The sequence below is a fragment of the Pygocentrus nattereri genome, chromosome 9, assembly GCF_015220715.1.
Source record: "Pygocentrus nattereri isolate fPygNat1 chromosome 9, fPygNat1.pri, whole genome shotgun sequence".
NCBI lineage: Eukaryota > Metazoa > Chordata > Actinopteri > Characiformes > Serrasalmidae > Pygocentrus > Pygocentrus nattereri.
In genome coordinates, this window is record NC_051219.1 from 3,323,475 (window position 1) to 3,338,136 (window position 14,662).

A 14,662-nucleotide genomic window follows, 5' to 3' on the forward strand; every position below is an offset into this window, starting at 1 on the left:
AGGGTGTAAGGGGGTGTACCAGGGTGATACACTCCAGGGAGTGCTGTGTTTCCAGTGTCCTATTTTCCCAGGGTCATATGTTCCAGGAAGCTATATTCCAGGGTCCTATGTTTCAGGGTCTTATGATGCAGAGTTCTATGTTCCAGGGTCTTAAGTTCCAGGGTCCTATGTTTCAGGGTCTTATGATGCAGAGTTCTATGTTCCAGGGTCTTAAGTTCCAGGGTCCTATGTTTCAGGGTCTTATGATGCAGAGTTCTATGTTCCAGGGTCTTAAGTTCCAGGGTCCTATGTTGGAGGGTTCTATGTTTCCAGGGCGCTATATTCCAATGTCCTATATTCCAGGATGGTCTGTTGCAGAGTCTTATGACGTAGAGTTCTATGTTCCAGGGTCTTACATTGCAGGGTTCTATGTTGGAGGGTTCTATGTTTCCAGGGCGCTATATTCCAATGTCCTATATTCCAGGATGGTCTGTTGCAGGGTCTTATGATGTAGAGTTCTATGTTCCAGGGTTCTATGTTCCAGGGTCTTACATTGCAGGGTTCTATGTTGCAGGGTCCTATGTTGCAGGGTCCTATGTTGCAGGGTTCTATGTTGCAGAGTTCTATGTTGCAGGGTCTTACATTGCAGGGTTCTATGTTGCAGGGTCTTACGATGCAGGGTCCTATGTTGCAGGGTTCTATGTTGCAGGGTCCTATGTTGCAGGGTCTTACGATGCAGGGTCCTATGTTGCAGAGTTCTATGTTGCAGGGTCTTACATTGCAGGGTTCTATGTTGCAGGGTCTTACGATGCAGGGTCCTATGTTGTGAATTTGGGATTTAAAACATTTAATTATTCTAAAGAATAAACACCTTTTTATTCAAAGCTAAAAGATACGATGTGTGTACATACAGAGTGTCTGAAGACTCCTCACTGTCCGGCCATTCAGAACTGAGTTTGAATGTTAGTACAATACTGACCTACCATGCTTCAGTAGTTAAAATACGCTCTTAGTGATAGCAAAATACTGCACTCGCATACTTGAAAGCAGGGCTACAGTTTAGTTTTCATAGCATTAGATAGAAGAATGAATGAACCACTGAAGAAACAATTCAAGCATAATTTATCACATTTATTGCATGATAAACCAGCAGATTATTTAAAAAAGCAACCATTGGCCTTTCATTTTTATAAAGTGTAACAGATGCAAGTAAACAAACACGGGACCTTATTTACAAAGTACAGGTTCCACGTTTCCATTATAAAATTACAATCATACAGCAGGTCCATTATAATCAATTACACTAACATATGAACTGGTGTAAAATACTGACAGGGAGGATTCAGCGCCTCACATCAACACTCGCACAACCGGGGTACAAGAGCTCTAACTGAACACGAGGAGCACCTTAGAGTGACAGGCAGTATTTACAGTGTGCAGAGTGCTTAGAAAACAGATGTGATGTTCTAGATAATTACTACTTTACTGTATTGAATATAGTGCTGCTAATAAATATGCAGAAGTTGTGAGCACCACAAACACAACCAGAAGCTTCATACACTCCTCACACGTGGATGTGCAGTTATGTTACATAAAAACATGCAAAAGTTTGGGCGCCCCTGGTCAAAAACCCAACTACGGCTTTAAACTTACATTTTTAGCTCAAAGTTATATTTGTGTAAAGTTTATATTGAATATTCTGCGCATCAGTTTAATGTGTTGGGGAAAAAAATAAGGAAAGGTGCCATAACTTATGCACAGGCCCCTTTTTTCTAGGTTAAACAGTGATTGTCCACTAAAGTGTCCAGAAAAGTGCGTCTCTGTAGAGGAGGTGAAACTTATTTTCACTTCGGAAGTCAACGTCGTTCGACCCGGGGTGCCCAAACTTTTGCACACGACTGTACGTACTTTCATTCTGGAATCGCGAAGAGTTGATAAGGATGACGGAAGCATTACGACGACGTAGCTGGAATAAACAGCCGCAGAGCAGACTGGGAATCTCGCAGGGTCGTTATGCAAATCCGCAACTAGATTTTTGATTATTTCCCATCATGCACCTGGAAATTTACAAGCAGACATCTCCTTCCACTCTTTAGTGGTAGAGGTGGGATGAAACGTTGGCTGAGCAGGTAAAGATCAGGGCTCAGTTCACTGTAGGACTGTGTGTTCTGGTAGATCATCACCCAGAATCTTAATTAACCTGTAAAATATGCAGTTTTCTTCATTATTCAACATGAAAATGGACACGCCAGCGAAACCTGCAGCTCTGTTGATTGTGTTATGAACTAAACCAAACAAAACTCGCTCTCTCTCTCGTTTCCTCTCTCTCTTGCACTCTTACTCTCGCGCTCTCACTCTCGCTCTCTCACTCGCTCTCATTCTCTCTCTCTCTCCCACTCTCGTGCGCTCTCACTCTCGCTCTCACTGTCTCTCGTTCTCTCTCTCTCTCCCACTCTCGTGCGCTCTCACTCTCGCTCTCACTCTCTCTCGTTCTCTCTCTCTCTCACTCTCTGTCACTCTCGCTCTCACTCTCTCTCGTTCTCTCTCTCTCTCACTCTCTGTCGCTCTCTCTCACTCTCATTCTCTCTCTCGCTCTCTCCCACTCGTGCGCTCTCACTCTCGCTCTCACTCTCTCTCGTTCTCTCTCTCTCTCACTCTCTGTCACTCTCGCTCTCTCTCACTCTCATTCTCTCTCTCTCTCTCACTCTCATTCTCTCTCTCTCTCGCTCTCTCCCACTCGTGCACTCTCACTCTCGCTCTCACTCTCTCTCATTCTCTCTCTCTCTGGCGCTCTCGCTCTCTCTCACTCTCATTCTCTCTCACTCTCGCTCTCTCTCACTCTCACTCTCGCTCTCTCTCACTCTCACTCTGTCTCTTGTGCTCTCACTCTCTCTCACTCTCTCTCTCATTCTCACTCTCTCACTCACACCCTGGCACATCATTATTTGCATGAGCTGAGACTCAGAACGTATAATAAAGGATAATATTAAACTCAAGATGAGAAAACGACTGACCTACGACCCCCAACCTGACCGCCTCACACTAAACGATCGAGATGACCGGAATGCGACGCAACTCCAGCAAGATTCTCATGGTTTTATTCCAACACTGGAAATTTGTCTGCGACAGTGAAATCGCTTGGAAAGTCGTTTGGCGTGAGGCCGGAATGAGAGCTGGGCGATATTTCGTCTTTACTGGTACATCAGCACTGATGTCACACATCAATACTGGTGTTCAGTTTCAGTGATGTTGATTCATTATACTGCACTCGTTTACTGTGAGCTTTCAAACAGCATTAAAACACATTATAAAGTGGCTTTCTCTTCCGTAAGTGTGGCTTACGTCTTATTAATGCTACAACGCCGAGTAGAGCTCCACCTGGGTGCCATTTTAAAAGGCCCAAATCATTTTCTTCACTTTTTTATAATACAAGAGATGTTAAAGTATCAAAATCCACTTCCCAGCCCACACAGTCCACGCGTGGCAACCAAGCTGCAGGTCTGAATTTGCCGGTTTTGTGCCTGTAATTCTTTCTGCCTACTCAGCCAACCGATGTTTAGCCCCGCCCACTCACATTGAAGTTCTAAGGAGTGTTTCATCCTGGACTGCTTCTTGAATGAAGCACAATAGAGGACAGCCAATCAGAACAGAGCCCGTTTACAGGCATCAGTCTTGAAGGCACAGTAACAGCCGGTTTGAGTTGAAGAGGAAATTATGAAACCGGTCATATGATAATGAATTATGGCTGTTTTGGTGCATAAAACTACACAAATATAAGAAAATGTAGAATATGGGCCCTTTAATAGATACAGATGAATACAGGCTGGTTTGTGAGGCTTTCTAACACCAGCTAATGTCCATATGTGGCTTTTTTAATGTTCTCTGAGCTAATTGTATCTAATGCTGTGATATGTGGGAATTTTTAATTGTACCAAAACTGCCCAGCACTAACGTCATTTTGTACTTACTTCTGGAGATAATATAATATAATATAATGATATGGTAATATATCTGTTATAGTTGTCAGAAGAAAACCTCGTATCTTCTTTGTTGTTTTTCGGTTTTTACCTTTGTTTGAAAACGCCTGTTGTCCTTTACATTGTGTGTAAATCTTATGAAGATTGACCTATAAAAAATGGCCCAAAACCACTTTTAAAAAATTCTGGTTCCATTGACTTCCATTAAAAGTACAGTAGGTTTTTCCCTTCTCCTGTAAAGTCACCATTCTTGGAGATACGAGGTTTTATTCCGGGGATATTTCATCGTGAAAATGACACTCACATATGAATCAACTGAATTCAAACAGTACAAAACCTAAACCTGATAAATTGTCATTCAATTCAGCTTCAAAACTGAATTCACGCTGTTATACGGAAAAAAAAATCATGCATAATGAACTCCAGATGCTTATTCCTCCCTCTGAGCTGAGTGTCCTACATTTCACTGTCTGAGACACTTTGGAAGTGAAGATGGAGAAAAAAGGAGGGAATAATCCGACAACTGGAAGCAGTGCGGAGCCAAAACGGAGGATCTTTCTTTCTGTTTGTAGAGCGTTTTGAGCAGCTGTAGAGTCGTGCAGAAGAGTCCGTGTCCAGTAAGACGGGCGAACAGAGCAGCCACCGTGTGGATCAGTGACCACAGAGAAGCTGCCGTGTAGATCAGTCACTGAGAGGTTTGATTAAACACATCAGCGGCATGTAGAGCTGCTGTGCTTTAAAGTCCAAACCTTGAGACGTGAAAGTGTAAGTAAGCCTGAGGACCTGATATCTGTGGTTCTGTATGTGTGGGCAGTACTGGGTAAAAGACCACCCTTCATACAAGCCCCAGTCAAAACAGGCATTAAGGACAAGCCACTCGTTTTACATGTAACAGAAACATTTCCAACAACTCAACACAATGTTGCATTTTTCAGGATTTAGCTTGTTCACACTTTGATAGGAAATCTGCAGAAGCTCAGTCTGAGAAGCTGGTTGATGATTTTCTGAAGTAAACCAACATTTTTAGTGGTGCTGAGGTCTGGACTCTGGGGTGGTCAGTCCATCGTCCAGCTTCTTTGTTTGATGTGTCCGTCTCCTTTTCTCAGTGAGGTTCTTCTTGATCCGCTACACGTCCTTTCAGACCCACGGCGCTGAGTGGTCTTCTCACAGTGGAAGGATGGACAGAAACACCTGTGGATGTTCTCAGATCTGAAGCAGCTTGATCTTCTCCTCTCTCTCAGAGATCAAAGCTTTCAGTGCTGTTCATCTGATGGGGGCAGTTTTGGGGTCGACCAGCTCTTCCAGGTGGTTGTTAGGAGCCACATTTTCTCTGGAGATTCAGTTTCGGAAACTCCAGTTTTTCCCGGGCTTTAGCCGGGTGGGTTGTCTTATGTCTAATATTGTACTCACTGTCTGTTTGACTGAAGGGTGGTCTCTGACTGTTCTGCCGTGCTGTATGTGTGTACGTGTGTTACTTTCTGCTTGCGTCACTGCAGGCGCCTCTCCGTAAGCTGAAGTCATCGACGGCGATCTCTCCACTCCGCCCTCGCCTCCGCTCTCCTTTTAACACCACCTTAAATGAACAAATAACACCAACAGTCACTGATAACCAGAGAAATGGCATTAAAAACCTACTTAAAACAAACTGTTAAGTATTCAAATGGATCTTAAATCATTACAAGGATGTTATGTTATGACCTCTTTAAACTCAGGAACTAACAGAGATATTAATAAGCTTAATACATCATTTATAGGGTATTTTCTATTGGGGAGTCTGAGTTTTGATTTTTTAATTTACATTTTTAGGTTAATTTTCCAAAAAAAAATATTATTTTCATGTCACCACCATTACACAGAGTTTTAGTCTGTGGGCGGAGCCTTATTTTAGCCACACCCCTGCATTTTAGAGCAGGAAGTGAGGCTACATCCCTGTCCCTCATGGCCACATGGTGAGCAGTTAGATCCCATTGTTGTGAAGTAACTGTGTCCCAAAGTCTGAAAATCAGTGAGGAACATTAAGACTTTTCACTACCAAAACACAGATTTTAAAACATCTTTGTGTTTTAATGAAAAATATGATTTTTATTTTGTGAGCTGTTCAAATCTATGGTCGCTAGTCAAGAACTGGTTAATGTTACGTTCGACTCAAAATCTGCTAAAACTGTCACTTTCGAAACATTTGGTAAAGTTTGATTAGTGCTATGATTGTTTCAATAGTGTCAAAATGGAATGTTCAGTCATTTGTTTTTAACTAAGTAAACACAATTAAGATTTAGGGTCAAATAAAACAAAAGAACTTTAGTTTAAAGTCTGTTACAAAGTCCCAAATGTGTGTTGAACTCTTTTAGTCGAGTGGCCAGTAGAGATCTGGCTACTCCATTAAACCTTTAAACACTAATCAATTAATTAATTTAACTTAATTAAGCCAAAGTAGGTCAAGGGTCACAGAAGAACTTAACTAGGTTTCCCCATCATAAAAGTCATATATACAAATATTTATTTGAACACCTCTGCTGCACTCACACTTTCTAGGCCACGCCCCCACAGGGTGATCTGGGTGTGCCTCCAGCCTTGACCACCAGTCCTGGTCCAGATTGCAGGGCTGTGACTCCGCCCCTTCCTCACAAAGAGCTGCAAGGAGCCGATGTGATGACCGTAGAGGCGGTGCCTGAAGGACAGACACAGGTCACCTGCACGCCAAGGTGGACTCGTGGGAGGAGCTAAAGGAATCGTAAGCCGAGCACCTCTGAAACTTCTTCTAGTGGTTCCCTCTGGTATTGTCAGATATCGCCCACCTGAGGATGAAGGTCAGTCCGGAATTGATTAAGTGGCAGATAAGCTGATCTGGCATGGTGTTAACTCTCCAACGCTGGGATGACAGCGCGGCTTTATAGTTGCTCCTTAAATAACACGATTTCACAATGATGCTTGATTTTTAACACACAGTTTAATTACAACCATTCTAAACCAGAACATATAGGAATAGGAATATACTTCACACGACTGCGGCCTTTTACTGACAGTCTAGTGTGCATTTGGCTCTGAAGTTGCCACAGAAACTATTGTAGTGCATCCAACAATAAAGGCAGCACTGGGCTTCTTTTATGTGGTGATTTATGTGTTGATCCATTTTACTGACCAATGTGGGCATGAACTCTCACCAAACCCTGTGAGGGCAGATTTGAATCAGTTAAATGAGACAAACCCAACAAATAGACCACCTGAGATAATATCGAGTATTTATATCGAGTAGCGTTTGGCTTAAAAACATCATTAAACAAGTAGCTTAACGCTGCATTTACAGTACGGCGAAGCAAAGAGGCTTATTAATTGCATGTGAACGGACTCGATGTGAGCTTGTAAGGTTTTGATACAATCATCACGATATGAAAGTGGTTAAAGGCCTAAAGATCAGGACAGATGCCACCTTGGCCCTGCAGCGTAAATGCGGCCTAAAGGAAGGTTCAGTTTCAGCTCTACGTAGCAGCACAGAAGCCCAGACTGTCGATGATGAAGGTGAACAGTTCTGGTGTCGGTTCCACACACTCTGCTCCCAGCGGATGCAGCAACAGGTGGGATTTAGCCGCAGTGTCTGAGCGAAGAACGCCGAGGATGAAACTGTTTCTCTACTTGAAAAACTTTGTTATATACATTCTTAAAGCTAATCTTCAGAATGTCTCTCTCTCTCCAGCTCTTCATCTTCTATCTCCCTCTTCCTCCGTGCTCTTTCACTCTCTGTCCCTAAATCCCTTTATGAATTACTAAACCCTGCCTGCGCTGCGGTCGATCCCAGCTGGCTTAAGTGCTCTCTCGCCCCTCTCTCTCTTTCCCTCTGTTGCTTTCAACTCACTCTCGGCCATTTTCAGTCCCTCTCTCTCTCCCTCTCTCTCTTTGTTTACTCTGCCCTGGCTAATCCACTCTGGAGTGCTACTGTGCACTGAAATACATCACCATGTGTGTGTTTATGTGTGTGTGCTTGTAATTGGTTGTTCTCCGAGTTCGGAGCGGCAGGCCGGAGTCAGAGATTCCTTTGGTTTAAACAGGAAGCCGCTGAGGTGGAACGGTTCCCTTTGTTCATTAACTCTTCCACATGTGGATGCGGTGCTTGTATCGCATCACAACACACATGTTCGATGTTTGACAGCAGTTTGGTGACGACTGGGAGAGCTGAGTCTGCATTGGTTCACTGATCATTAACGTCGTGTAAAGTCAGTGTAAAGTTGGTGTGACACTGTTACATGTTAAAGTCTGAGGGTGTTTAGTGTGAAATTATTGGAACTGAATGTAAAGTTGGTTCAAAAATGTTACAGCAGAAAGTAGCTTTGTGTGAGTTCTTGTAAAGTTGGTGTAACTGTGAGGGTGACGTCAGGTGATGTGTTGGGGTGATTATGGTTCTAACTGCACAGTGACTGTGTAAACTTGTTGTTGTACAAGCATGTAAAGGACTATGTAAAGACACTGTAACTGTGTGGGGCGACTGTTTAAAGACGGTGTAACTGTGTGTGGCGACTGTTTAAAGACGGTGTAACTGTGTGGGGTGACTGTTGAAAGACGGTGTAACTGTGTGGGGTGACTGTTGAAAGACGGTGTAACTGTGTGGAGTGACTGTTGAAAGACGGTGTAACTGTGGAGTGACTGTTGAAAGACGGTGTAACTGTGTGGGGTGACTGTTGAAAGACGGTGTAACTGTGGAGTGACTGTTTAAAGTTGGTGTAACTGTGAGGGTGACGTCAGGTGATGTGTTGGGGTGATTATGGTTCTAACTGCACAGTGACTGTGTAAAGTTGTTGTTATACAAGCATGTAAAGGACTATGTAAAGACACTGTAACTGTGTGGGGCGACTGTTTAAAGACGGTGTAACTGTGTGTGGCGACTGTTTAAAGACGGTGTAACTGTGTGGGGTGACTGTTGAAAGACGGTGTAACTGTGTGGAGTGACTGTTGAAAGACGGTGTAACTGTGGAGTGACTGTTGAAAGACGGTGTAACTGTGTGGGGTGACTGTTGAAAGACGGTGTAACTGTGGAGTGACTGTTTAAAGTTGGTGTAACTGTGAGGGTGACGTCAGGTGATGTGTTGGGGTGATTATGGTTCTAACTGCACAGTGACTGTGTAAAGTTGTTGTTATACAAGCATGTAAAGGACTATGTAAAGACACTGTAACTGTGTGTGGCGACTGTTTAAAGACGGTGTAACTGTGTGTGGCGACTGTTTAAAGACGGTGTAACTGTGTGGAGTGACTGTTTAAAGACGGTGTAACTGTGTGGGGTGACTGTTTAAAGACGATGTAACTGTGTGGGGTGACTGTTTAAAGACGGTGTAACTGTGTGGAGTGACTGTTTAAAGACGGTGTAACTGTGTGGGGCGACTGTTTAAAGACGGTGTAACTGTGTGGAGTGACTGTTTAAAGACGGTGTAACTGTGTGGAGTGACTGTTTAAAGACGGTGTAACTGTGTGGGGTGACTGTTGAAAGACGGTGTAACTGTGTGGGGTGACTGTTGAAAGACGGTGTAACTGTGTGGAGTGACTGTTTAAAGACGGTGTAACTGTGTGGGGTGACTGTTGAAAGACGGTGTAACTGTGTGGAGTGACTGTTTAAAGACGGTGTAACTGTGTGGAGTGACTGTTTAAAGACGGTGTAACTGTGGGGTGACTGTTTAAAGACGGTGTAACTGTGTGGGGTGACTGTTTAAAGACGGTGTAACTGTGTGGAGTGACTGTTTAAAGACGGTGTAACTGTGTGGGGTGACTGTTTAAAGACGGTGTAACTGTGTGGAGTGACTGTTTAAAGACGGTGTAACTGTGTGGGGTGACTGTTTAAAGACGGTGTAACTGTGTGGGGTGACTGTTGAAAGACGGTGTAACTGTGTGGAGTGACTGTTTAAAGACGGTGTAACTGTGTGGAGTGACTGTTTAAAGACGGTGTAACTGTGTGGGGTGACTGTTTAAAGACGGTGTAACTGTGTGGGGTGACTGTTTAAAGACGGTGTAACTGTGTGGGGTGACTGTTGAAAGACGGTGTAACTGTGTGGAGTGACTGTTTAAAGACGGTGTAACTGTGTGGGGTGACTGTTTAAAGACGGTGTAACTGTGTGGGGTGACTGTTTAAAGACGGTGTAACTGTGTGGGGTGACTGTTTAAAGACGGTGTAACTGTGTGGAGTGACTGTTTAAAGACGGTGTAACTGTGTGGGGTGACTGTTGAAAGACGGTGTAACTGTGTGGAGTGACTGTTTAAAGACGGTGTAACTGTGTGGAGTGACTGTTTAAAGACGGTGTAACTGTGTGGGGTGACTGTTTAAAGACGGTGTAACTGTGAGGGGTGACTGTTTAAAGACGGTGTAACTGTGTGGGGTGACTGTTTAAAGACGGTGTAACTGTGTGGGGTGACTGTTGAAAGACGGTGTAACTGTGTGGAGTGACTGTTTAAAGACGGTGTAACTGTGTGGGGTGACTGTTTAAAGACGGTGTAACTGTGTGGGGTGACTGTTGAAAGACGGTGTAACTGTGTGGAGTGACTGTTTAAAGACGGTGTAACTGTGTGGAGTGACTGTTTAAAGACGGTGTAACTGTGTTTGTGTGTGGCTGTGTTTTACCTGCTGGATCACTGACGGTCTCCCAGCGCACATCTCCCTCCTGGTCAGTCATCCACCGACAAATGCCCCGATCAAAAGAGCAGCTCAAAGACCCTGAACCTACACACACACACACACACACACGCACACACACACACTGCGCTTCAGAGGCTTGTAGAGTATGTCGGGGTGCTAATCTCCAGGTTGGATAGAGATTTACCGGGATCATCTCGCGCGTACTCCGCCGTGTTCCCCAGCTCTATATCAAAGTCCAAATCAAACACACTGTTCTCACCACGGTTCCTCGGAACTGCAGAGACAAGAGTTCACAGTTACACAGTCAGACAGTTAGTGAGGGCACATCAACAGCCAGCAGTGAGGCTAAAATTAGAGGCCAAACCCAAACAGTGAGAGTCGTCTGACATTCCAAGATTTACATTAATGCCCAGCGGAAGCATAAGCAGTTACGTCTGTGAGGGTTGCCAGATCCTCTGGGGTACCAGCTGCTCTCAGCATCACTGACTCCTGCCTCCTTATAAGGCTCAAAATGCCATCGCACACACAAAAAGTGAGCGTATGTGTATGTGCACCATGTGTATGTGACCTGAGCTTAAGATCAAGGTCAGGCTTAGGCTAAGGCTTATTTACAGATATTTCTTTCTTGCAGTTTATTATTATTCTTCTGCATCTGTATCTATTTTTATCTGATGATATTAAGAAAACAAGATAATGGGTTTTCAATAACACATGTAATACATATTGAGCGTATTATTACATATATACAAATAAATAAACAGAACATATGGCAGATATTACTATTTCATATTATTGCTTACATATACGTAAAAGATATGGGAGGTATTAGTGGTACACGTGCGGTCTTACTGTGGACGTCTCCGCGGGGTCTCTGAGTTATCTCATTCTGGATGCGGTTATCCAGTGTGGTGGTGATCACTGGGTTCGTAGATGGGGCTGCTTGTGTTGGAGGAGCTGGAGGAGTTGTTGGGATGACTGTTGCTGTTGTGGTTGCCATGGTAACAGTTGTTAAGGTGATTGTTGTATGTTTTCTGGTTGTTGTGGTCGGTACGAGTGTTGTTGGAATAGTTGTTGTGGGTACTGTTTTCATAGCAGGAGTTGTTGAAATTGTTGTCTCAGCAACAGTGGTTGGAACTGTTGTTGTAGCAACCATGGTTGGAATTGTAGTAACAACAGTGGTTGGAACTGTTGTTGTAGCAACAGTGGTTGGAATTGTTGTCATAGTGACAGTGGTCGGAATTGTAATAGCAACAGTGGTTGGAACTGTTGTTGTAGCAACGCTGGTGGGAACTGTTGTTGGAGGAGTGGTTGGAGTTGTTGGTGAAGTGGCTGTTGTGGTGGTAGGTGTCGTGGCGATGGTTGTCGTGGTGGTGGTAGGTCTCTTGGTTGTTGTTGTCGGAGAGGTTGTAGTTGTGGTTGCTGTTGTCGTGGTGATCTTCGTTGTAGATTTTGCTGTTGTAGCTGGTCTGGCTGGCTCAATACTCACTTTAATAAGGGCTAAAATAGCAGAACACATTACAGGTTACAGTTAAGCCTCGGCACAATAAGATAAGGCGGAGTGTGTTATGGTAGATAATATCACGTCTGTGATTTGGTCGCTGTAGCCCTGATGTTATTCATCAATAATTCAAACATTTAAAAGAACGGTAAAGGCTAAAAACCTTTTCATATTTTACCATGAAAGGCCTGAGTTTGGGGTGAAATATGAAATAATAATGAAATGAAAATAATGAAAATGCTTTACATAAATTACATTTTAAAGCAGTAAAAAAGCAAGAAGGACATGGAAAAATCTCTCTGTCTCTTTCTGTCTGTCTGTCTGTCTGTCTGTCTGTCTGTCTGTCTGTCTGTCACGTACACTTACGTCTGCAGTCCCTGCTGTGGGTGCCAGGTTTACATTTGCACTTCTTGGAGCTCAACTTATCGTGACAGAAAGGGTCATTCTTATCTACACACACACACACACACACACACACACACACACACACACACACACACACACACACACACACACACACAAACAGACATACACAAAGAAAGAAAGAAAGAAAGAAAGAAACAGACAGAGTGTAAGATAAAGCAATCACTCCACATAATTATAAAATTATATAGCATTATATAATGCTATCTAGTGTTACGGTGTTATAGGTTGTTATATGGTCTTATGTAATGTTATACAGCATTATATGATTGTATATAGTGTTATAGGTTGTTATATGGTCTTATGTAATGTTATATGGTGTTATATGATTGTATATAGTGTTATGGTGTTATAGGTTGTTATATGGTCTTATGTAATGTTATATGGTGTTATATGATTGTATATAGTGTTATAGGTTGTTATATGGTGTTATATGATTGTATATAGTGTTATATGTTGTTATATGGTCTTATGTAATGTTATATAGCATTATATGATTGTATATAGTGTTATGGTGTTATAGGTTGTTATATGGTCTTATGTAATGTTATAAGGTGTTATATAATTGTATATGGTGTTATGGTGTTATAGGTTGTTATATGGTCTTATGTAATGTTATATGGTGTTATAGGTTGTTACATGGTGTTATAGGTTGTTATATGATTGTATATAGTGTTATGGTGTTATAGGTTGTTATATGGTCTTATGTAATGTTATAGGTTGTTATATGATTGTATATAGTGTTATGGTGTTATAGGTTGTTATATGGTCTTATGTAATGTTATATGGTGTTATATGATTGTATATGGTGTTATGGTGTTATAGGTTGTTATATGGTCTTATGTAATGTTATATGGTGTTATATGATTGTATATGGTGTTATGGTGTTATAGGTTGTTATATGGTGTTATGTAATATTATATGGTGTTATAGGTTGTTATATGGTGTTATATGTTGTTATATGGTCTTATGTAATGTTATATGGTGTTATAAGATTGTATATAGTGTTATAGGTTGTTATATGGTGTTATGTAATGTTATATGGTGTTATATGATGTTCTAAAGTGCATGTCTACACGGTGTCTGTGGTTTTCTCTCTGTTCTCTGACCTGTGCACTGGTATTTGCCGTTGATGTAGCGCAGCTCGAAGCCTTTGTGGCATTTGCAGATGTAGCTGCCGAACGTGTTCACACACTTCCTAAATCTGGGACACCTGGCCTCTCCCGTCACACACTCGTCAATATCTGAAGAGACATGAAAACACTTCTATATGTGTAACAAGGTAAAATGTGACTGTATAATCAGGACAATAGGAGATGTAAGAGACGGATACGTGACTTTAATGCTTCAGCTCTGCTGTTGTTCTTCATTCATTTATTGATGTTCTAAGTGAGAATAACAGTAAACAGACAGTAATTGTGCATTAAACCGTGTTCAATGTTATCTGTCTGTTTGTATTCGTGAGTTGGTCTTATCTCAGTTCTGGCTCATTGTCTTTGACACTGTTGTGCTGTTTCTGTCTTTCAGTCTGAGCTTTTTGGCCCTTTGGCTTCTGAAGCCTCTCTTGTGTGGATTTCAGGTTTCAGCTCAGACCCGAAGGCTTCCCCGAACGATTCATTCATTTTTAAACTCAACAGCTGAACCCACAAATCACAGTCTGGAGGCAGAGCTGGAGGCTTTTTAGCTCGTGCAGGATCAGTGACACTGGAGGATTTGGCTGCATTTGGTTCAAAGGCCAAACACTTCAGTGGACATGAGGCTTTGACTTTATGTACTACCTCTTTAAAAGCTTGGAATCAGTGTTTTCAATCAAATAAAATGTATTTTTTGTTGTGTGTAGATGTAATAATAATATCGTTGTTATTGGAAGAATCTCCTCAAAAACCTCAGATCTCCAAAACAGCAAACATTACAGGAAAAGAAAACGACCTACATTAGTTTTAATGTAAGTCAATGGAACCAGACATGTTTCCAAGTCATTTTGGGCCTTTTCCCACTGTGTAAATGGCATTAGGTACTTTCAGGTTATGTCAAAAGCTGAAAAACGGAGATATTGGATGGAAAACTGAGGTTTTCTTCCGACAGCAGTGACTTGTTCGTGATATGATACTAATATTCTACAACTTTCAAATACAGTTGGAAGCTGTGGCTGTCGATGACAGATGAGGTACAGAA

At 42.4% G+C, this 14,662-nt stretch overlaps 1 protein-coding gene across 3 annotated transcripts in view; it reads right to left on the bottom strand.

The window, feature by feature from the left end:
• Positions 1-5,194: 5,194 nt before the first annotated feature.
• The window catches only part of LOC108412196 (nephronectin), a 33,970-nt gene continuing 24,502 nt past the window's right edge, over positions 5,195-14,662 (bottom strand). For all 3 annotated transcript variants that reach the window (XM_037540912.1, XM_037540913.1, XM_037540914.1), the window contains exons 6-12: positions 13,597-13,731; positions 12,431-12,514; positions 11,416-12,063; positions 10,751-10,840; positions 10,552-10,650; positions 6,480-6,751; positions 5,195-5,529 (exon numbers count right to left, since the gene is read on the bottom strand). In XM_037540912.1, coding sequence (XP_037396809.1) covers positions 5,428-5,529; positions 6,480-6,751; positions 10,552-10,650; positions 10,751-10,840; positions 11,416-12,063; positions 12,431-12,514; positions 13,597-13,731 — 1,430 coding nt within the window. In that variant the 3' untranslated portion in view covers positions 5,195-5,427. The remainder of the gene's footprint in view (positions 5,530-6,479; positions 6,752-10,551; positions 10,651-10,750; positions 10,841-11,415; positions 12,064-12,430; positions 12,515-13,596; positions 13,732-14,662) is intronic.